Genomic DNA, 22945 nt, shown 5'->3' on the forward strand with positions numbered 1-22945 from the left:
AAGAACTACACAAAAGACCATTCTAAGTGGATCCGGCATTAGATTAATAAAAAAAAAAAAAAACCACAAATATTAAAAATTCACTTGATATAAATATTACCAAAAATTTTACTTGTAAATTTTGAGCCTGAATTAAAGAAAATATTTGAGTCCCCCCCCCCCCCTCCTAGAAGTAAGTCTAAATATGCCCCTGCGTTACAATTCCTTTGTTGACAAAATAATCTTTAAAAATGTCTCTCACTGCTATGCCTTCTGTACTTAAAAATCCACGTTCGCTGGCCAAAGACGTCATGTTGGCACTAGGAGGTTCTTTTGAATCAAATTGATAAAATATCTTTCCATTTTTTTCTAAATATGCGTCTCATAACATATTATGTAAACAACATGCTACGATTATCAAGTCATCACATGTTGTTATATTTATATTAATGGATTGAAAAAATACTCTGAATACTTTACTTAATAGTCCGAAAGCATTCTCTGTAACTACGGTCGCTAAAAACTATAACTTATAGAATAGGTTATGTCACAGTGCTTCCCAAATTTTTTTGACTCACGGCGCCTTTTTTGATCTAAGGTTTTTTCAGGACACCCTTCTCCAAGCCATAACATGACTAATCATAAGGAAAATGTTATACCCGATAGTATTTCATGACGGCGCGGCGCCTCTGTACAGACATCATGGAGCACATTTTGGGAACCGATGGGTTATGATAATAATTATTATTTTAAAAACTAAATTAATATGTATAAATAAAATATTATTTCAATAGTTTTAATTAATTTAAATTTCAATAGATTAAACAAAATTCAATTTTGCTAGGTTAGATAGATTTTTATACTTAAACCCGGCAACAATGGATAATTCAGCTATTATAGTTGATAAAAATATACCTAGTAAATATATTTAAATTGTTTTGCGTACCATCTCGAGCACGCATGTTATGGATTTATTATCCCTGTTTTTAGCAATGCTATATTTATGATACTAGGTTAATTAAAAGTTATAAGGTAGAGTAAAAAGTTGTCGACCTGTAAAAACAAAAATGGAATACTGTACGAAACGAATAAAATAAAAGTAATTCGAATAAAAAAAATAAATCGAAGAACGGTCCACTTTGCGCTATTTTCAACACATATTTTTTTTTTTTCAAAACTGCCTACCAAACGACTCCGTTAGACGAAAAACTTCATTGACATTCGAAAGTAAAATAAAACTCAAGTTTGTACAACTATATGAAATAGAAATTATACTTATTATCCCTAGGCCGTTGATTATAATTAATAACTACTTAATGTAACTTTCAAAATTGATGAAGTTGAAAGAAAATGTCGAAAAAAATCGGATGAGGCATCTCAAGAACGCTATGGAAGTCTCAAGTGTCCCGAATCCCCCTGATGCATCTTTTTGCACTTTCCGCTAATCCGATTACTGCAGAGTTCGAGTAGTCAGTATCGAAATGCAAGTACTTACATATAGTGACGCCATGAAATCTAAAACTTCTAATGCGTTTACGATGAACAATAATCCGTAATTTCTTATAATTTATTAACTCATCAGAATAAAAGGGATCCCAGGATGTGAACACAATAAATTACCGTAGTCGACATCACAGAAACGAAAGTTAGCGTTAAGAATAACCATTTGAAAAAGTCTCTGATAGTTAAAAATGTTACTCCTAACATAATTAGAAAAGACTTTAAGTATTTTGTTGTCTTAAAATATTTAACAGTTCTCTAATTGATGGTTTTCCATTTAATTTTTTTAAAAAATTGACCAAAAAGATCAGCAAAATATTTTATAATACCTATAATACACAGTTAATATAATAAGCAAAAAAAAAAAAAAAATTAATACACAGTAAACGTATACTTGGTAAATTATACTTTTAACTTCAACTAATTTAATAAATCCTAATAGTTCACTTTTAAATCTAGTAGAAAGTCATTTTTTAGAAGGTACATCTGGTACAGTTGAAAGCAATACAACCAGTGATATAATTATAACTGATGATTTCTTGAATAAATTATTAACAAAAAATGCAATTCAATTGGCTTCAAAGTGGTATAGCTGTAGTTCAATTCCTAGAAATAAAGTTGATACCCTTCTTGATGATATCCAACAATTTAATAGTTCATTAATATCTATACTTAAGTTAAAAATAAATGATTGTATGTCAAAATCTAATATAGCTGATGTTATTTCTGACCTATCTTCAATTTCAACTGCACTATCAAATCTCTCTGACCCTTTTTGTAATATTAAAACAGAGTATTTACGATTTAAACATTGAGATGAAATTGGTTTATTGATTAAACCAAATCAAATTGTAATAGCAAATAGATTAATTGATCGACTCTGTAATGGTGTTGTATTAGAACCCAAAGAAGTAAAAATAACATTAATTCCCCTAAAACAAGTATAAAAAAACTATTTGAACATTCCAATTTTTTTAACATGCTACTTCATTATATTGATTCATTTCAATTATATAAAGGTCGTATTATTTATAGCTTTATTCAATCTAAATTATGGAAAGAAAAGTTAAAATTACATGATGGTAAAATGATATTTCCTCTTTTTGTATATTTTGATGATTTTGAGGTAAATGATCCATTAGGTTCCCATTCAGGTTCTTAAAAATTAGGTGCTATATATATATATATAATTAGCTTGTTTACCACCTGAATTGGCTTCTTCTATAGACAATATTTTTTTAGCTTCTTTATTTAAAACTGAGGATAGAAAAGCATACGGAAATATATTAGTATTTAAAGACTTCATAGCAGAACTTAATTTTTTGGAAACTAATCGAATAGATGTAAAAATTAATAATGAAGTACATCATATTTATTTTTCAGTTGAATTAATTCTTGGAGATAATCTAGGTCTTCATTCCATATTAGGATTTTCGGAAAGTTTTGTAGCTAAATATCCATGTCGAATTTGCAGATGTTCAAAACAAGTTTGTCATGTGCTAGCACAACTCGATGAAATGATGAGAAATAAAATTAATTATGCATCTGATCTTCTTGTCAATGATTTGTCTTACACTGGAATTAAAGAGCGTTGCGTATGGAATGATTTAATTTCATTCACAGTAACAGAGAATTTCAGTGTAGACATAATGCATGATATATTGGAAGGTGTTTGCAAATTTGATATTGGTTTGATTCTAAAACAAATGATTTTTGATTTCAAATACTTTTCTATTGAAACTTTAAATAATAGAATCGAAGCATTTAATTACGGCTCTTTAGATATCCGTAGTAGACCTACATTATTACCTTGTGAAAACCTTCGGCGTCAGGGATTAATCAAAATGTCAGCATCGGAAATGCTTTGTTTTATTCGATATTTAGGGTTAATTATTGGGGATCTTATTCTAGAAGACTCAAATTTATGGGAATTATACAAAATACTAAAATAAATTATTTTATGCAAATCTGTAAGATTATCTGATTCCATACTTCTTAAAACACTAATTTCAGAACATCACGAATTATATTTAAGATTATTTCGCTCCTATCTCAAACCCAAACACCATCATATGGTTCATTATCCATAGGTATTTTACTTGTTCATCCCTACATCGATAACTTTATAAGCGAACGTTTTTCACTAGTGGAACCTCGACAGTTTCGTCCAGATTTGCCGAACATCATAGATTTTAAAGCATACGACCAAAAGTTACCAATAAATTACAAGAAAATGGATAATATAAAAAGTCGCCTATGTCATATACTTGCTGATAAAATGTCATTCTATGATGAAATAATGCATTGGCTCATTACTGAAGTACAAGAGCATCACGAAGATTATTAAAATTTTAAGTTTGTTCATATTATAATAAAACAATAAATTATTATTATTTTTTTTTGATACCTTATTTGATTAATAAAGTACTGTATTATAATTTGTCAATATATTATAACTATAACTATCACTTATGATTATATTTTGTTTTCAAGAGTTATCTTAATATTAAATAAATAAAAAAAAAAATTTAATAACAAATAAAATATCAAAAATCAATTTATTTATTTGGAAAAGGTAACATGTTAATTTTTTTTTTATCACTTTATGGATTTTGAAAAAAATTTGGTTCTAATGTAGGTAAATGAGATGCTACATTTGGAATATTAATATAAATTTTGAAGCCTCGAAAAATCGATCATTGTTGAGAAAATTAATTTTTTCTCTCCTGTAAAATTAGAATTTCTGGACATATTCCCTTTTCCAAATAACCGATTCATTTAGAGGGATTAATTTATCGTAAAATATTTTTTACATATGTTATAATTTTCGACATTTTTTTTTTTTAATTTGAAATATTTATACTATTTATATTATTTTATGTGAGATGAATTTTGACTACAGAAAATAAAACTTAATGTGAATTCATTAAGTGTTGTTCAAATAAGGAACCCTGGATTTAATGTTAGTTATTTTCATATTGACTAATTTTTTTTTTAAACCCGAAATGTTGAAAAAATTATAAAATTTAAGTTACCTACCTATATTATTTTGATAATTATTATTGAAGTACTATAATAGTATAATATAATAATCTATTTAATTCAATTATTTATCAGAATAAGTTAAATAGATTTATAGATTACACTTTTTAAGTATTTATGAAGATAAAAATAATCTATATTATGAATCCAACAGCAACGTTGTAAGCGAAATTAGCGTATACGGGCTATAAATCGGCAGGTAATACCTTATCTTTCGGATGCATCTGTCCACATTCCTCGTGACGCAAATGTACTACTCTGGGGTCAAATAGGCTGTAGCCAAATATTTATTAGTCAGATGCTAGTATTTACTAAAAATAGGCACGTACACAAGAGGATTAAGGAGTTCAACCCCCTCCCGAAATTCTAACAAATTATTCAATGTTTTTATAGAGTAAAAGTGGTGTATAGATTATATAAATATGATAATGTATAACCTAAAGCACTCTCCACAAAACATTTTTTTGTCTATGCACCTTTATACAAATATAATACGTTCAGTGTTCATCTTTTGATAGTTATATTCGTTTTACATTGAGCTCTCGTGTGTGGATAATGTGTTCTAATACTTACATATATAACTGTATAATATGTATATTAAAAGTTTTGTTTTAATGAAATTGAAGGTTGATGACAAAATTTGAAACTCGAAATAAATAATGATTTAATAAATTAATCACAGAAAATAAATCGAATAGATTCTAATAGATCAAACATTTAAAATAATATACACGAAAATAAAATAAGGATGATTAAAAATAAATTTTTAAATAATTTTTGGAAGACTATGAGCCAACTTCCTCATGGTGTCTTCAAGGTAATGCTAATAGGCATAGAATTAGTATAATATGAAAAAGTAGGGAAAGAAATATATGTGCCTAAACGTGTTTCTTCCTAGCGGGTAATTTCCTTTATCACAATATTCGTGTTATCTTAATGACTTATTATACAAACTATATGTATAGAATAATTATTTTAACTATAAAATAAAAATGTTATTTCAAAATATCTAACATTGTTACAAAAATAATTTAATAAGAAAATACAATAAAAACAATGATTTGGTGATTAACATTTGATTAAATTTTGGAACAATTTTTTAATCAAAATAATCGAACAGCTCTAGATATACTTCTCTAAATAACCTCTAACAAAAATTCAAAGCTGCCCATGATATACTTTAAGAATTAAGTATTCATATAGTATTATTTATAAGACAAATAAAACAAAGAAAATAAAAACACAATAAGTAAATATAAAATATATTAATTAATAATAGGTAATCATAATCATGTATTAATATACTAATGAATTTAAAATAACTTACAATACTAGTAGACCTCAATAGAGAATTTTTTTTATTTGTACTAACTAAATTAATTTTAATTTTTAGCAAATTTTCAATGATGAATAGTTTAATTACTACTCTTAGGTTTAAGATCCTCGAAACATGGCTTTAAGAATATCTGTGGCTTTTTAGCTGGATTATTATACTCATGACCCTGAAATCACATAATCATAAAATAAATAAAACTAAGTTTATTAATGAAATATATACTAATAAGCAGGACTAAGATTTGTATGCAACAGCATGTTTTGCGACTTCTGATTATTGATTTTAGTAATGTTCACGAATCACCTCATGAAGAGATAAATGGTGGTGTTTTTATTTTACATGTTTTTGTATATTTTGGATAAAATATATATTGAATAAAATTAATATTATTGCATATTTTGATTATAAGAATACGAAAAATGAATGTTTATTTCATCAACTACATCATCATGTGACCCATGTCAATTTTAAATTTCAATTTATATATATATAAATCATATTAATTATATCATTAATATTTTAATATCATATTAATATTTGAGATTAAAATTAAATATCCACGAATTTGCTATTACTAAGACAGTAAATTTATTGCAATACAAAACTTACTAAAATGCTCGCATTTCCATATTTAAATATATAAAAAATTGGACATAGTAGTTTTAAAAATATCATCGAAATAATGATATACAGTTAAAATTGAACTTAAAGAAATATTTAAATGAAACATTTTAATTTCACTTAAAAATAAATATTAAAACAGGTATACAAAAACAATACAACTGCAATAATTGTATTGCCTTAATCATACTAATAAATAACAGAATACAAAATTAGGAAAAATTTAGTGTAAAAAAAGCTAAAAATGTATTAAATCATCATTCAAATTATTTGGTTCATATATTATAACATAATTTTTCTAGAATATTTTTAATCAGTAAAGCATAAATTAATTTGATTAGTATTTGTTTGAAATGAAAAATAATAATATAACCACCATTTTGGAGGAAGATTAAAGAATATATTATATAACTATATAATAATAGTACATTTACTAAGATAAATAAAATACATATATTCATTATCTTTGTTAACATTTAAATTTAAAGTTCATAATAGTTTATACTTTAATTTTTATAAGTTTAGTAATTTTAAATAAATTAATTATATACCAACCTTTGACCAGTCATAGCCTATGCTATAAGCAAATATTTGACCATTGCTGTTGAAACAACATTTAGTGATGGGTTGGTCAAGTGCTTCAGACGATTTCAATTTTGTGCGTGCATCTTTGTCCCAATATGCAAAAGTAGCATCAGAACCCACAGTTGCTAAAGTACCATGGACTGGATGAAATTTAATGTCATTGACCTAATAAAATTAACAATAAGTAATGTACATTTTAAATATCTTCACAAATATTTACAGCATATATGTCTTGGACATTCATAGTGCCAGTGTTATTTTGACGGTGACATTTAAAAGTAAAGTTGTCTTTAGAGCTTTGAGGTTGTATATAATGAATAGCTACACGACCTTCAACACTCCCTAATCCAAAACCTATAAAAGGAAAACCATGGTTTTGATCTAATACATTATAATATAAGTTTTTTTTTAATATAACTAACCAGTAGGAGACTGTTTTTTTTTATCTCTAAATATTGCTACACATCGGTGTTGATATTTAAGAGGCGATTCCACAGTTTTTACCATTTCAGGCTTTCCCTCCAATTTATATACAACTATACCTCTTGAGGCAGTACCGATAACTGCCATAGGATAATCCTTAACAATAAACAATATTAATAGTGCAAACATTACTTTAGTTAAAATAGTAATATAAAATATAAATGTATATCACTAATATAAATGTGTTTTACTTACTACATCAGCACAATAAGCTCTTTCTGGCAGATTAATGGTCATCATAGGATTGGAACTCCTAACATCCCAAAACTAAAGAAAAAAAGGAACAAAATGATTGCACTTCATAATTTTATTATTGTAAAAAAAATTAAATATAAAATAATTAAAGATAACCATAAATTATTTTATTGAATTGAATAAGAAAAAAAGGCAAATATTTTAGCAGTAAATAATATTATATTTTATTATTCAAGTCATTAAAACTCAGAAAAAAAAATCATAATTTCAAATCCATTATTTTTTATTGATCAATTATTTCAATACCTCTATAGCGTACAAAATATTTATTAAATAACTTTGGTTAAATATGAAACCTACAAATTTTAAAATAAAATATATGATTTTCCTGGAATTAAATTATATATTAGTATTAAGTTAATAATATATACATTGAGATTTTTAAACATGTATGAAGTTAAATAAAATATTATCTTTATGCCAACCAAACATTTTATTTTTTATCAAAAATACTTATAGTTTTGAAAAAAAATTATTATGAAAAGTAAATAAAGTGTATACATAATATATAATTAGTAGTAGTAGTAGTGAAATTTATTATTTTTAAAAATAATCATAGAGTATTTTTAAATATGAAAAATAATTTGTCTCCAATAGCAAAGCTTGTGTAGGAGACAAGAGTAACTCTTAAATATTTATATATTATTATTATTATTATTTTTTATATTTATTCTTATATAAATTAGAACTGTTCTAATTTATGTAATTATATAAAGAAAATTAAAATAAAAATAAAAAAAAAAACAACAATAAAATGATAGTACTTATTAGATACATAAAACTAAAACTAAAGGAACATTTGTAATTATAATATATATACAGAGAACTACATAATTTGACAATACTGTAATATACCTAATAATTAAAAATACAATTTTATAAGTAATTCATTTTAATGCTTAACAATTTTTAAAAATTAAATTAATGATTTAAAATTTAAATCAATAATAAAATAAAATCAATAAATATTACAATATTACATAAAACGAGTATATATAATTATATATTAAAGGGATTGGAGCATGATAAATTTTCGTTCGAAAATACAGCTTAAAACTTCAATCACTACTCTCAGTGAGATGTTCTGATGTTAATTTTGAAAACAGATTTGGATTATTCATCCAATTATCTATGCTTTAATAATCTTAGTTTTTATTTATATTTTTTTACTTAGAAAATAACTTCCAAAAAAGGCAAAAATAGATCATGTTTATAATTCAAATTTAAATATATGGAGATGGGACTTTAAAAAGTGAGACAGTAAAAGCATAGTAAATATAGCATAGAATCCAAATCTGTTTTCAAAATTGATATCGGAGCATCCTGCTGAGCATAATGATTGAAGTTGCCAGCAATATTTTTCATTTAAAAAAGGTACCTAGTTGTAATTTTATACAAAAAACAATGTTTAACATGTGCATGCGTGTAAGTAAATAGGTACCTGCTCACTCTAAAGGCCCGACAATTTAATCCAGCGATTCTTAACCTTTTGTAGATCACGGACCCCTGATAAAAGATTTTTAGAAATTGCAGACCCCCTTAGGAATTTTATTTTAAAATACATTTTTTTTTTTTTTACAAAACATCTCATGTAATTAAAACCAAAATTATAAAAATGATTTTATATTATAAATTATATTAATAGACATAATAAATTTAATTTTTATTAACTTAATGTGATGGTTGATGTTATACTTACGAGTAAGATACAAGTTTTTGAACATTGTATGAAGATAAGATCTATCTATTGTATAATAAAAAATATATGAAAAATTAATTAATAATAATAATAATCCAAAAATATTATAATATTGCTCTCATGTCACATATTGACGTATTTTATGTGTTAGGGCTGTCGCGGACCCCTAGAGGGCTGCGGACCACTGATTAAGAACCGCTGATTTAATCTGTATTTTTTCAGGAGGTTGGTAAAACTAATTATAGACGCTGGACATGTGTAATTCTAATATAATAAGCCATTAGTTGATAGAACATTACACTCGACATTCATCAGTCAATTTTCACATCAGCAATTATTGTTCTATACATTTTTCGTACAGTGTTTTTATTTTAAATAAAATAACATTGAAAATAACGAAAACTAGAAAGTATCCGAACAGATTGAAAAAAATAAAAGGTAATCTACTATTATCTGAACTGCATAAATCCAAACAAATAAGTAAATATTTGAATAAAAATAAATTTAAATAACCATTTCAGTCTCCGTGTACATTACGATATACCTACACACATTAAATTGGCTTCTCTTACCAAATTCAGTATTGCATTTATTAATTTTAAATATATTTTTATTGGTTTTTGGTTTATTGTAGCTAGACTAAATTTCATTTAATTTCAACATAATATAAATTTAATAGGATATCTTTTATTTGTAATTGTTTTAAATTGAATAAATTATATTCAATGTACAGATCATTAGTACAGGCATGAAAAGGTTTATACAAATATACATCTATGTTACTATATAAGTAATCATACAGTAATTATTCCTGATTTAACATTAACAATATTATTATAAAATTAATTTAAATGTGTAATAATATAATTTATAAGAATCTTATTAGAAGATATTCCATAAGTGTTCCTTATAAGTAATTTTTGTACTGAATCTTTTCTTCAGATTCATGTTTTTTAATTTTAAAAATAAGTAAACAGTTAATACTCATAAATTAATATATAAATAAATAAACTAACAGTTTATATACAGAAATAAATAAATAAATGCTTAGAGCATTATTATATTCATAATGTACTTTCAAATTAAAAATTCATCATCAGTAAAGACTAGATTCTGCGTAAATGCATGTTTCTATTTCAATATAATACACCTATTTTCATACATGCATGCAGTCAATGAGTATCCATAAATCATAACTTGACTGATTTAATATCAAAAATGTATACTGCATATTTTAACAAAGATACATCTCACAATGTAAAATGGTAATCGAAAACTTGGAAAATTAAGCAAAAAACATTCAATATTGTAAAACAATTTTAAATAAATTAAATGTGAAATGCAAACTTGGTTAAATTAAAATAAATTTTTCATTTATCATTTAAAGCTTCAAAAACTTTAATTCTAATTCTAATTCTAAATTCTAACAAATTCTAATTTGTCATTTATTGACTTATTAAATATTTTAAAACAAGTCGATAATTCAATCAATGAATTTCCTACAAGTGCAAATAGTATAGTAATTAAAATTAAAAATGTTTTTGATAAAAATAATGGACTATTGGTTTTAAAAGAAATTTTGAAAAAACTTCAAGGTGACAGTGCTTATTTCAACAATTAGCCTGTTTTAAATTATCCCTTGGGTATATAAGCTAATTTTAAATTAACATCAATAACCAGTATTGACACTGAACATGGTTTTTCATCCTACAAGTACATCCTTACAGATTTTTGTTATAATTTTACAAAAAAAACATGGAACATACTTTGTTAATTTATAGTCTTTTCAACTAATCAGCATACTTACTAAAATAAATTAGTCGTACTTTTTTCCTATTATGTACCAATGTGTACTATTTACCTATCAACTTTTTTGTTTATAAAAACTGTAATTTTATTATGCATTTTTCCTTTTTTCTAGAATATTTAAACTATTTTTAGTTTATATTTTACAATTTAAAATGCATATAAATTTGGGCTTTAATCATCAGGTATATACAAAGTCAATAAAATCGCAACTCTTTAAAGTTTTCTTAATTCTAACAAAAATTATAATAATAATACATTCATTTCATAAATTTTAGAATTCAATTTTTAACTATGATAGTCAACAGAAAGTACACAACTTAAGTTAAAAGATATACAGGGTTTGATCGAAATTACCAGATGGTATATGGCATAAGCCTCCACTGTTAATAAGACAACTTTTCAACTTTGATAGCATTAAAAAAATTTGGAATCAGCTATAGTAATAACACATAAGTATATTATAACTTGTTAATTTATAATAACTAGGGCCTGAAAGTTCATACACTAAAAACTATCAAAATATGTGCTTAAAATAACTAAAATATGCATTTAATTTTTTTTTAATGTTAAATTTTTTAGGTTTTGGTAAAAGTAATAGTTAAAAAATAGAGAAAAATAGCACAATTTAAAAATATATCAAACCAATTTAATGGTAGTAAAAATAATAGATACTTTTAATGTCTTATCCCATGATCCAGTCATAAGACATGTGTATGTTGGAGCCTTGATCCAATGACAAGTTTTAACAGGTGCATCATGAGCTGCTACTTGCACCATCTGATTACTTCCCAAATCCCAGCATTTAACTTGCTTATCACAAGAAGCCATAAAAACTTTGGTGCCATCATCACTCCAGCAAGCATCTAAGATAGGCATTGACATAGACTGCATGGATTTCGGTACTGTTTTTCCACTTTGTTCAACTTCCCAACAACGCACCTAAAATAATATGAAATTGTAATAACAATAAAATTATGATAATATATTGTATTAGTAGTTTTCTAACTTTTTTTGTTCGTGGAGCCTTTATGTTTTCAAAAAATGTACAGAGCCCGGAATATTAGGAATTTATAACCGAGACAATAATAATTACTAATATTTCATATTGAGAAAATAGTTTAAAATTTAATTTTTAATTTTTTTTAGAAGATTGGATTTTGCTGTGAAAACTGTGGTCATTTTATGTTGTATTGATAAATTTTGTGAAAATACTAGCCAAGTAATGAAGTCAGTATAACCAAATTTTATCAGAATTCTTAGTTGTAAATAAAATGAGTGTCACTAAAACGTATAACTTGTTGCGCAATTCAGGTAAATAACAGTATTTTTCCTCGATAACTAAGAAATATAATAATATTTAAGTTTAATTAATTAAGATATGTCCACAGGGCCCTGAGACTTCTCTTGTGGAGCGTATTTTGAGAAACATTCCATTACATATAATACAAAGATAATACATTTATTCAACTTACGCTGTTATCCCAGCTACCAGCGATGAGAAAATTTTGCTGCATTGTAGCTGGACTGAATTCCAACACTGAAACGGTGTCATCAGGAGGCTGGGTAACTTCAAAGTCTTTATTGGGGTTGGCGGGCGCTGTCACTGCCTTATTGGTAAACAATCCACCTCCCAACATATCTAATAATGGTGAAAAAATAAAAAAAAACACTGTTACCAAAAAAATCATAATCTTATAAGTGTATTTTCAACAATTAAATCGTAAACATTACCCGACGTTTTACTGGTTTCTTGGTATAATAACGAACAATTTTACGTAATACTTCAAAATGTATGAAAATACTATTAACAACCACAAATTGAACACTGAACGAGATTATCGTACTCGACCGATAGTTACACCCGTTTAGTCAGTATTTAACATAAATTTAATTTTTAACTGAAAAAATCGCATAATAAAATCTGAACATAACTCACGTGATATCTTTTAATCCCCACCTCTGGACAGCCCAACGCGCGTGCTTTATAATGATTCAATCGGTAACCGTTGGTAAACCACAAACACGGTATTAGAGCAAAATGCTTTCTCACCATAGATAATAGAAGAATGAATAGGGCATGATAAAATAAATAAATAAATTTATTTTATCATGGGATAGGGACTGTCCACGAACTATGATTATAATGGACTGGTTTCGAAATGATGAGTTTAGCGGGACGGGTCGCAAATGTCTGTACTCTTCCTTGATACTTGGGTTTTTATGCTCTCAAGCGCAACCTGGTTTTTAAGCACAATATTCTTATATTTATTCTTTGATAACACTATACCGCCTTATTTTTAAAATATTGATAGTGAAAATAATTTTTACATTCATAATTATTATCTTGTAACTTGTTTGATCTTCAATAGTTCGATACTAGATATTTTAGATTTTGTTTTTAATTTTGAAAATTTAAAATGAAAGTGAGGAAGTGTTCAATTCTGGGTTGCTCAAGCGTAAAAAAAAAATCCTCAGATTTCTCTATGTAAAGTTCCAAAAAATAATTCTTTGGCATGGAATTTGGCATTCAACAAGTATATTTGCAAAGACTCTGTTATGAAATTAGTGTGTGCTGATCATTTTCTTCCGGATGTTTACATTGTTAATTGTTTGTTATAAAATATTTACTTTTCAATAATCTACAGGAACTAATAGAAGCAAATATCGCTTAAAAATAGGAGCTATTCCTTCTATTTTAAATTCAAATGTTGAAGATAGAATAATTAATTATGATTTAAGACATTATATTAACTTTGACCACAGCTATGCTAAACAATATTATAGTAAACCATCATGCCAAAAAAAATTATTTGAAAACAGGACTTCTGCGAGTACATTATTCTAAATGTGGTCCTAATTAATTGATGTGCATTAACATGCCCAATCTACTGAATGTTGAGCTCCATTATACTTGTATGTATTATAATCATAGTTCGTGGGTCTGTTTAGACGCAGTCAATTAGACCCAAGGTGGATATATATCCACCTTGATTGGACCAACACCGTCGTTATCATAAATATAATTTTACCATCAATTATAAATTTATAATAAATTAAATTGCATTATTTTATTTGTTCATTTATTATCTTCCTAGACCGTGGAATAGGCCATCGAATCTAATCATACTAAAATTTAGAGTGATATTTTTTTGTAGTTATATTGCGTATTATATTATTATCAAATTGTTATGGAGCCGGCGATTATACTCGTAAACATACTGATTATCGACAAATGTATAATACCTAATTACTATTTCATCAATGATTAATTAAAACATTAATGGCCCATTGTTTGTATTAAAATATGTACTAAAGTTGTTTTTTTTCTTTAGGAAGTTATGAATTTATATACATTATTCCTTTTCTTTTATTAATTTGAACATTTGATTAAATGTAAATAGTATTACAGAATATTAGACAGAGGACAGAAAGAGAAAGCAGAAGATCAGAAGATGAGTGTTGTAGAATGAATTTAATATTTAAAAATTTAAGTTTTACAATTGATTGAAGTATTTTAAATAATAATAATCAGTTACAAAATGCACTACTTAATATATAGTTCATTACTGTTTTTGTTATTCATGTCTAAAATGAAAACAAACATACATTATTTAAATAATATTTTCACAATTTTCTTTTTAATAAAAATTTAATGTTTTTTGTGTTTTCATTATTATAATAAAGAATAGAAAATTAATTCGGTTTTAAAGCTCTATACTAGCTAATATAATGCATACCTATACACAGTGGTAAGTTACCACTTATTTGAGTGATGGTTAATTGACTCATCTGTTTACTAGACTCCAAACAGCTGGTCCTGATTTGCACACATATTAACACAGAAAAAAGTTTGTTTATACAACTCATATACCAGTTAGTTGAGTCACTTTAAAATAAGATAAATCAAGAAAATATGTACATAAATTGAACGAACGTGTTATAAATTCGATATAAGTTGATACTGGAATGGATCAATATTGACAAAGAAGTTCAAAATACTGAACTCGTAACCAAGAAATATGTGGTGAAATACAATCAAAACGACTAAAATAAAATGTGGCTGGTAGTAGTGACCAAGAGGAACCTTATGAAAAACCAGCATCAACTAAACTAATGCTATAGTCAAGCGCTTCAAATTATACATAGAGGAATTCAGCAAAGAGGCGATTTTGATGTAAGTTGGCTAAAGAAGGGAAAATCCAATCAACCCTGGATGGATTTTTATCAAAAAATTAATTAGATTTTACATCCATATTATTTTATTTTTATACATACCTTGAATCTCAATAAATAATTTTTTAATTTTAAGCATTTTTAAAAAAAGATTTTTGGTAATTCACCTTATCGACTCATTAGGTTAATGGACTCAAATGGTCAGGTCCCAAAGTAAGTCTAATATCCGACGACCACTGTAAATATACAAATTTACAATACCTATTTATTGTTGTAGTTCAGTTGATTTAGTTTCCATTCTCTTTGTTCGATTAATAGCTAATGTAAAAGTAACAGTTTGAGAGTGATCGGTCTGTATTTAATGTTGGAATTGCATCAGATATTAAAATTTGAGCTTTAGGAGAGTACACTATAACAGTTATAAATAATAAATAATGATTAATAATTAAATAATTATGTACCTACTGTCAAAAAAATAATGAGAAAAATAAATAATTAAACAAATTATCTAAGACTTGTTTTGAAATCATAAACAAATGAATCTGTAGTGAAATTCACAATACATTTTAATGGATTTCACTTATCTCTTCATCAACATTTTTCTGTCCACCACTTATTTTATTAACAATATCTTTTGAAATCTTAACAAAATGTATGATACATAATATCTATATCTATAATATAGATATTAAATTTGTGCAATATCACCGAGTATTAGACAAATGGGTTTATGTTGTCTTGATTTAATCTCAAAGACTTCCTATACTAATTTTAAAGTCCGTGTGTAATCCATAGATCTATTAACTATTTTTTTTTATAGTACTTAGTTAATAGGCCTATGGTGTAATCTCTATAGATGAGTTCTGAATTCTGATAGTGAACATGATAACCATAGATAACAGGACTATTTTTCTTAATTTAAAAAATTTATTATTTTCAATGGTTTTATTTAACATCTCAATAATTGTATTGTAATATATGAGTACGTAAACGGTTCTGCCTGGTCGATAATCTGTGCATTTACTTTTATTTTCTATGAAATTTATTTTAGTTTTTTAAAATGAGTTGTCTTCTTAGTAAACTATGCAGGTAAAATAAATTGTTAATATAAGTAGTTGAACAATGTTTTTACTAATAAAACAATCAATATATTATATACAGTGTGATTCCTTTTAAAGATAACACTAAATTATTCTGTCCAGTGACATCAGATTGATATGCGGTTTTCGGGAAGAGATGGGTAAAGCTGAAATACTAAAAAATTTTTAACTCTTATTGTGCGCATGTGCAACACAACTTGCATTTTTTTAAATAGCAATACTTACTTTTAACAATAGATTTAGATAGACCGATATTTTTTAAGTATATTTGGTCCTTTTTACCATAATTCTAGAACTAATAAATTGACTTAATGGCAATAAGTTAAAGTTTCTCTTAACTTCTAATATTAAAGTTTCATTTAAAATTATTTTTATTTTTCGCGATACAAATGGGCAACTACTGCTCATCATTAAGATTATTAAATTGGTTGTATTTACAAAAATGAACCAAATTTTATTTATTGTTTGCTAAAAATAATATTATAAAGTCTGAAAAAAAACTTGAAGAATGTAGTATATTCAATTCCACCTTCAAGATCTCAAAAATAAAACTGTAAATGCTTGTTGTAAATTTTGGACAATTTATTAGATAGGTAGTTATTAGAAATTGTTTTACCCAATTAAATAATAGAAATTATTAAAATTATAAAAATTGTGTTAATTTGTTTAATTTCTTTTTAGTAAAATATCAATTAACTTAAGTCTATGTCAAAGGTGTAATTAAGGTTAATTAATTGCTTAAAATTAAATTTAAATTATTTAATAATGTATGAAAACCTATGAATATAAAAAAAAATACTTAAAATTGCATGAAAATTCATAAAATTCTATGTTGATTGTTGAAAAATGCAATAATTTTAATCCAAACTTTAACTCGTTTTAATTTAGTCAATTTTGGTTTTAGAGCTATGGTAAAGATGACCAAATTGACTTAAAAAATGATGGTCTATTCAAATCTGTTGTTAAAAGTGAGTGTTGCTATTTAAAAAAATGCAAGTTGTGTTGAGCATGTGCACAATAAAAGAGTTATAAATTTGAAAACTATCAAAAAATGTGTATTTAGGCATTTCCTATTTCCTCCTGAAAACCACATATCAATCCAATGCCACTGGAAAGAATAATTTATCGTTACTTTTAAAAGGGATCATACTGTATATTAACGTAAACTCTAAAGGAAACTCGTAAGGAAACTCACAAAGTGAACAGTCTGATATATTTATATTAATAAAGTTTTTTATATATAACAATTCAATTGTTAAATTAAGGTTATATTTGTAATCCAAAAATACCAAATTTAATATTATAAAATGTAGTCATTAACCAATTATTTAAAGTTTACACAGCAATAAATAAATCTTACCCTATTATCTAATATATGTATTAAATTACATTAACTATTATAAATTTAAAATAATTATTATAATATAATTTATTAATGTAAGGATGAGATATAAATATTACTAACTGTATAATTTATGAATATTAGGTAGTTTATTATGTACGGTATATCATTGTTTAGATTATTCATTAATTTATTATTGTTATTTTTATTATTTAGTATTAAATCAAAAATTCAGTTACGTAATTTATCAGTACCTACGGAAAATCTTTTTGCTAGAAAATCATTTAATCAACCATCTCGATATCAAAATATATTTCAGAGGCATGCAAGTACTCTTTTCAAACCAACTATTTTTTGTATATCTGTAATTATTTATTACTTTTTTAAAAATATTTCCAAGTTAAAAATTTTTTTTATTAAGGTTAGTTCTGGTGCCATTGTTTTAGCAGCTATTATTCAATATGAAAGACTCCAAAGTAATGCTAAAATTCATTCAAGACTACAAAACTTATACAATATATCTAAATTTGGACAACAAAAAACGGTTAGTATTATTATTACCATAATTATTTATTGGTATATTTTAAAACTGAATCATATATGTATTCACATAAAATATATAACTGTAAAAAAAAAAATTACTTTAGAACATGTATAATAATTTCTTGATCAGTGTGAGGCTTATTTTTTATTAAATCTAACCTCGGTCTTATTTTAGTTAAAATTCTGATTGTTCTAGAAACATGAATTTTAATTAAATATTCACTATATCAGTATGCCAATATTCTAAAAAGTAATTTAAATGTATGATTTTTTATTATTATTTTTTTCGAAAAGTTTAAATACATTTTATTTAAATTACTTTTAACATTTTTTAAACTCAAAACTTTAAAATATTATTATTTAATCATATTTTTTGAAGTTATCTATGAAAAAAATCATTTAAATTTATAATTTATACATTGTTATAAAAGTATTATAACTTTTTTTTAATACCATAATATTGGGTCTTTTCCTCTATCCATTCTTAGCTAGATTCATTTAATACTCTCTAATTTCTATTTAGTATAATTCTCTAGTTTTAAAATGATTATAGTTTTTTAGGTATGTCAAATACATTTTTTTCTTAATTTCAAATATTTTATTTACTGAAATACTTAAAAATATTTATAAATATTTTCATTTGATTATTATTTTATTTTAGGGTGTTATCTCAGAGATAAAATCTCGTTGGAATAATTTAAAACCGTCCGAGAAAATATTTGGTACTATACTTGTATTAAATAGTCTTGTTTTTTTTGCGTGGCAAGTACCGAGATGGCAACATATAATGGTGAAATATTTTTCAACAGATGCACTTGCTAGTAAATTTGAATTACTTTAAAATAAGATGAACTTATTAAAAACAAATACACATACTCAGAATTTATTAAATGTTAAAATATCTTTTATTTTTTAGATAAAATTCCAGTGTCATCACTTCTTTTTAGTGCATTTAGTCACAGTTCTTCAGTACACTTAGCATTTAATATGTATGCTCTTTTTACATTTTGCCGAGGTAAACATAGTAATATATTATACTTTTTATTTATTTGTTTTAAATTAATATTTCACTATCTAGGTGTAATTCATCCTTGGGGTAAACTAGGACCTGAAGAATTTACTGCATTTTATATAAGTTCTTGTGTTGTTTCATCATTAGTTAGTATTGTATTTAGAAGAAGCATGAAAAGCCCAGGAATAAGTTTAGGCGCTGTAAGTATAAATCCAATTCTATGATAAACTACTAGAAAATATTTCTAATAATCGTATTGGATTTTAGTCTGGTGCTATATTATCTGTTGTTGGATACTTTGCATTATCACATCCTGAGGAAAAATTAAGCGTTATATTTTTACCTATGATTCAATTTGATGCAATTTACGTAAGTTTTAAATAAAATAATATAAATAAAGAGTCCATTAGCTTATCTAAAAATATCTATGTACTAATTACTTAGGTTATATTAAATATAATTTCATTTTCTAAATTATAATGCTTATAAACCAACTATAAAATTTGTTTAAAATTTAAAAAAATAATTTCTTAGCATATATAATATACAAAATGATTCATCTGATTTTAAAGACTTACATATTTTTATTTTTAGGTTAATAATAATATGTTATAAAATAAATAAAATAAAAATATTGTAAATTTGATAAATTTTACTTATAAATATTGTATGTGAACTACTTGGGTCATACGAATAACTTGTAGTTTATAGTCAAATTTATTTCCATACTTCAAACAGCATAGAATACAATCAAATATTAGGGTTTTAGACCTCTACATGAAGTATTTTGTACTCTTTATATGAAATAAATAAAATATGTATATACTCACATGTATTCTGAAAAAATTTTACCAAATAAAGTATAATATTTAATATTCATTTAAATTTCAGGCTTTATTTGGTTTAGTAACAGTGGACTCATTAGGAATACTTTTAGGATGGAAAATGTTTGATCATGCTGCACATTTAGGAGGAACATTGTTTGGAATGTAAGTATTTAAGTAAAATTTATGAACTCTTGTAATGTATTAAAATACAACATCAAATCAAATCATTAAAAAGTATGAACACATCTGTTATTAACTATCTTGCCTCATTTTGTTATCAATAAGATTGTTGTTAATATAAGCCTGAAAATTAAAAAAAAATATTAGAAAATGTAAAGTTTAACAATAATGAATTTAATATGCAAATATATAAATCATTACATTTTTTAAGGCTGATTTACACGTTATCAGTCGGCGTACCAGTCAAAGTCGCCAGTAATTGTATGCCAGCGACTGGCAACGTCTAAACATAATCTGCCAGCAACTGGAAAAAGCCATTGGGCACTGGTGTGCCAGCAGGGGCGTATTTAGACTTACCTCTAGGGGGGGGGGTGACTTAAATTTTTTCTTTAACTCAGGCTCAACATTTACAAGTAAAATTGTTGGTAGTATTTATATCAGGTGAATTCTTAATATTTGTAGTTTTTTTTTTTTTTTTATTCTAATGCCGGATCCACTTAAATTGGTCTTTTGTGTAGTTCTTTTTTAACACCTATCTTTGTTTTGAAAGTTTCCCTTATGTTTTATCTAATTTTTCACTAAGTATGGTCTTCAATCAAAATAATTTATATTATTTATTGTTATGGGACATTTAAACATTATAAGCAATTGAGCATTTATTTAACACTATAAATAATTTAAACGTTATACAAATTTAAACCTTTAAAAAAATTTTCATTTACCATTATTGACAGTAAAAACGTTATGAAAAATTTAGCGTTTTGTGTTATTTAAATTAGTGTAAAATTTGAAACGTTTTCAAATATAGTTATACTATAAAATAAATCATAATTTTTGTTTCTTAATAAAATGCCCATTACTTACATAAAAATTCTCGGGGGGGGATTGCCCCCCCTTAAATACGTCACTGCGTGCCAGCAGATGGCATTGCCAGCAATTAAAATATTTTTATTTTACTGGCGCGAAAGCTTCCCCCTCCACTACATCGCTACAACGAAAGCAGTTAACTGGCATCGTGTAAACAACAATAGTCACGTGCCGACTACTGGATTATAACAATGATATAATATTTTATTTATCAATAATAATAGTACATAGTACATGTGCGTGAAATTACTGAAACTGTGAAAAGTGAACTATATTAAAATATTATTAGACAATGTTTATAATTTATACAAGACGTGATAACGTGTACACTATTACTCGGTACTCGAATTGATAAAACACTACAACCACTGGTTAGCACCTCTATTAAAAGCCAGTGGCGTATTTATGGGGGGTCTGGGGTTTCCCCCTCCAAAAAATATTTGAAATCGTAAAAAAAAAATATATATATTTATATATAATCTAATTTATAAGTATGTTTGTCTTTTATCTTATTCCGTTTAACTGTACTTTGGGCTAGTCCCGTAATGTAAAATAAAATAAAAAAATAAAATAAGTTAAAATTTTAATTTAAATTTAAAATAAAACATTGAATTCTTATTTTAAATCAATTGAAGTCAATAGTTTGATTTCAATGAGTTAATATAAACCTAACAATAAGTTAATAAAGAACACTTTATACTAATTTATAAAATTATTTCACTATTAGGTATGACAACCCCTCACAAAAAATAAGTTCCTAAATACGCCACTGCTAGTAGCTGCCAGTACTAGCGTCGTGTAAACGATGGGCGCCAATCACCTGCCAATTCCAGTTGCCGCATGCCATTGACTTTAAAGCTAGCATGCCAGTAGCCATGCCAGCAACTGGTAACGTGTAAATCAGCCTTTAGATTTAAATTTAATTATTATTTTTAACAAATACACTAATCTTATATTTAAAGTTATTTTATATTTTGAATTACTGTTTACAAATTATGCTATTTTAATATAAATATAATACCAATATTATATTATATTATATAAATGTAATACAAATTCATAGTTACATAAAAAATTGTAAACATGTAGTGCATCACAAAATTGACATTAAATATCCTATTGAATGCAGATTAAAATAATTATAAAATCAAATATTATGAAATATTCCTTTACTTAAATAATAACAACCTGAATAATTGTTTATAGGTTTTGGTATAAGTATATGTCAAAATATGTATGGGGCAATCGAAGGTATGTAGTGAGAAATTGGATTGCATTGAAAAAACTTGTTGATGTACAAAGTCGCAAATAAATATTTTCTAGTTAATAAGTATTGTTTTATGTAACTGAAAATAAACTTGTATTATTTATGTTTTTAAATTTTATTTAATTTATGAAATGTAAAATATTTTATTCTATTATAAATAATATAAAGTAATGGGACATCTAAAACAGTACAGAATAATTTGTATAGTATACAATCTAAAATCTAACCTAACCTACAAGTAGTAACTTGTAGCCAGAAAACAAATTTTATTAGAAATAGAAACTGCACTATTTGTTTCTATAATCGTCGATGAGACTACTGACAT

At 25.4% G+C, this 22945-nt stretch overlaps 2 protein-coding genes across 9 annotated transcripts; one reads left to right on the top strand and one right to left on the bottom strand.

The window, feature by feature from the left end:
- Window positions 1-5849: 5849 nt before the first annotated feature.
- LOC112684290 (mRNA export factor) lies at window positions 5850-16049 on the bottom strand. 4 transcript variants are annotated; one of them, XM_025555719.1, is made up of 9 exons: window positions 15948-16049; window positions 15744-15891; window positions 12782-12948; window positions 11982-12248; window positions 7742-7813; window positions 7486-7642; window positions 7284-7417; window positions 7034-7228; window positions 5937-6023 (listed from the first exon to the last, which is right to left on the bottom strand). In XM_025555719.1, the coding sequence occupies exons 3-9, from the start codon at window positions 12944-12946 to the stop codon at window positions 5937-5939; spliced, it is 1077 nt and encodes a 358-aa protein (XP_025411504.1). In that variant the 5' UTR covers window positions 12947-12948; window positions 15744-15891; window positions 15948-16049. The 4 variants fall into 4 exon arrangements, with proteins under 4 accessions (XP_025411506.1, XP_025411504.1, XP_025411505.1 ...); XM_025555720.1 differs by lacking the exon at window positions 15948-16049 and having other exon boundaries at window positions 15744-15902; XM_025555717.1 differs by lacking the exons at window positions 15744-15891; window positions 15948-16049 and adding an exon at window positions 13041-13561.
- Window positions 16050-16367: 318 nt separating this feature from the next.
- On the top strand, window positions 16368-22733 carry LOC112684288 (presenilins-associated rhomboid-like protein, mitochondrial). Of its 5 annotated transcripts, XR_003148684.1 has the most exons (12): window positions 16368-16571; window positions 17487-17550; window positions 17646-17763; window positions 18141-18288; window positions 18346-18468; window positions 19129-19288; window positions 19384-19482; window positions 19546-19679; window positions 19747-19848; window positions 20371-20468; window positions 22081-22241; window positions 22560-22649. XR_003148684.1 is itself a non-coding variant. In XM_025555713.1 (11 exons), exons 1-11 carry the CDS (start codon window positions 16566-16568, stop codon window positions 22663-22665), a joined length of 1158 nt encoding a protein of 385 aa, XP_025411498.1. In that variant the 5' UTR covers window positions 16369-16565; the 3' UTR covers window positions 22666-22733. The 5 variants fall into 5 exon arrangements, 4 of the variants coding, with proteins under 4 accessions (XP_025411498.1, XP_025411500.1, XP_025411499.1 ...); XM_025555713.1 differs by lacking the exon at window positions 22081-22241 and having other exon boundaries at window positions 16369-16571; window positions 22560-22733; XM_025555715.1 differs by lacking the exons at window positions 17646-17763; window positions 22081-22241 and having other exon boundaries at window positions 16369-16571; window positions 18141-18280; window positions 22560-22733.
- Window positions 22734-22945: the final 212 nt, after the last annotated feature.

Source organism: Sipha flava, unplaced genomic scaffold (genome assembly GCF_003268045.1).
Source record: "Sipha flava isolate LNK unplaced genomic scaffold, YSA_version1 248_pilon_pilon, whole genome shotgun sequence".
Lineage (NCBI taxonomy): Eukaryota > Metazoa > Arthropoda > Insecta > Hemiptera > Aphididae > Sipha > Sipha flava.

What these genes read in the sequence shown, in the direction of transcription:
- LOC112684290 (XM_025555721.1), bottom strand. Translation starts at nt 12,946, where the DNA reads ATGTTGGGAGGTGGATTGTTTACCAATAAGGCAGTGACAGCGCCCGCC. An exon ending in AAAAAAACAGTCTCCTACTG is followed by an intron (nt 7,418 to 7,485) that starts GTTAGTTATATT and finishes TTCCTTTTATAG; the next exon opens with GTTTTGGATTAGGGAGTGTT. An exon ending in ATGTCCAAGACATATATGCT is followed by an intron (nt 7,229 to 7,283) that starts GTAAATATTTGT and finishes TAATTTTATTAG; the next exon opens with GTCAATGACATTAAATTTCA.
- LOC112684288 (XM_025555713.1), top strand. An exon ending in GTAAACTCTAAAGGAAACTC is followed by an intron (nt 17,764 to 18,140) that starts GTAAGGAAACTC and finishes TTTATTATTTAG; the next exon opens with TATTAAATCAAAAATTCAGT. An exon ending in AATTTGGACAACAAAAAACG is followed by an intron (nt 18,469 to 19,128) that starts GTTAGTATTATT and finishes ATTTTATTTTAG; the next exon opens with GGTGTTATCTCAGAGATAAA.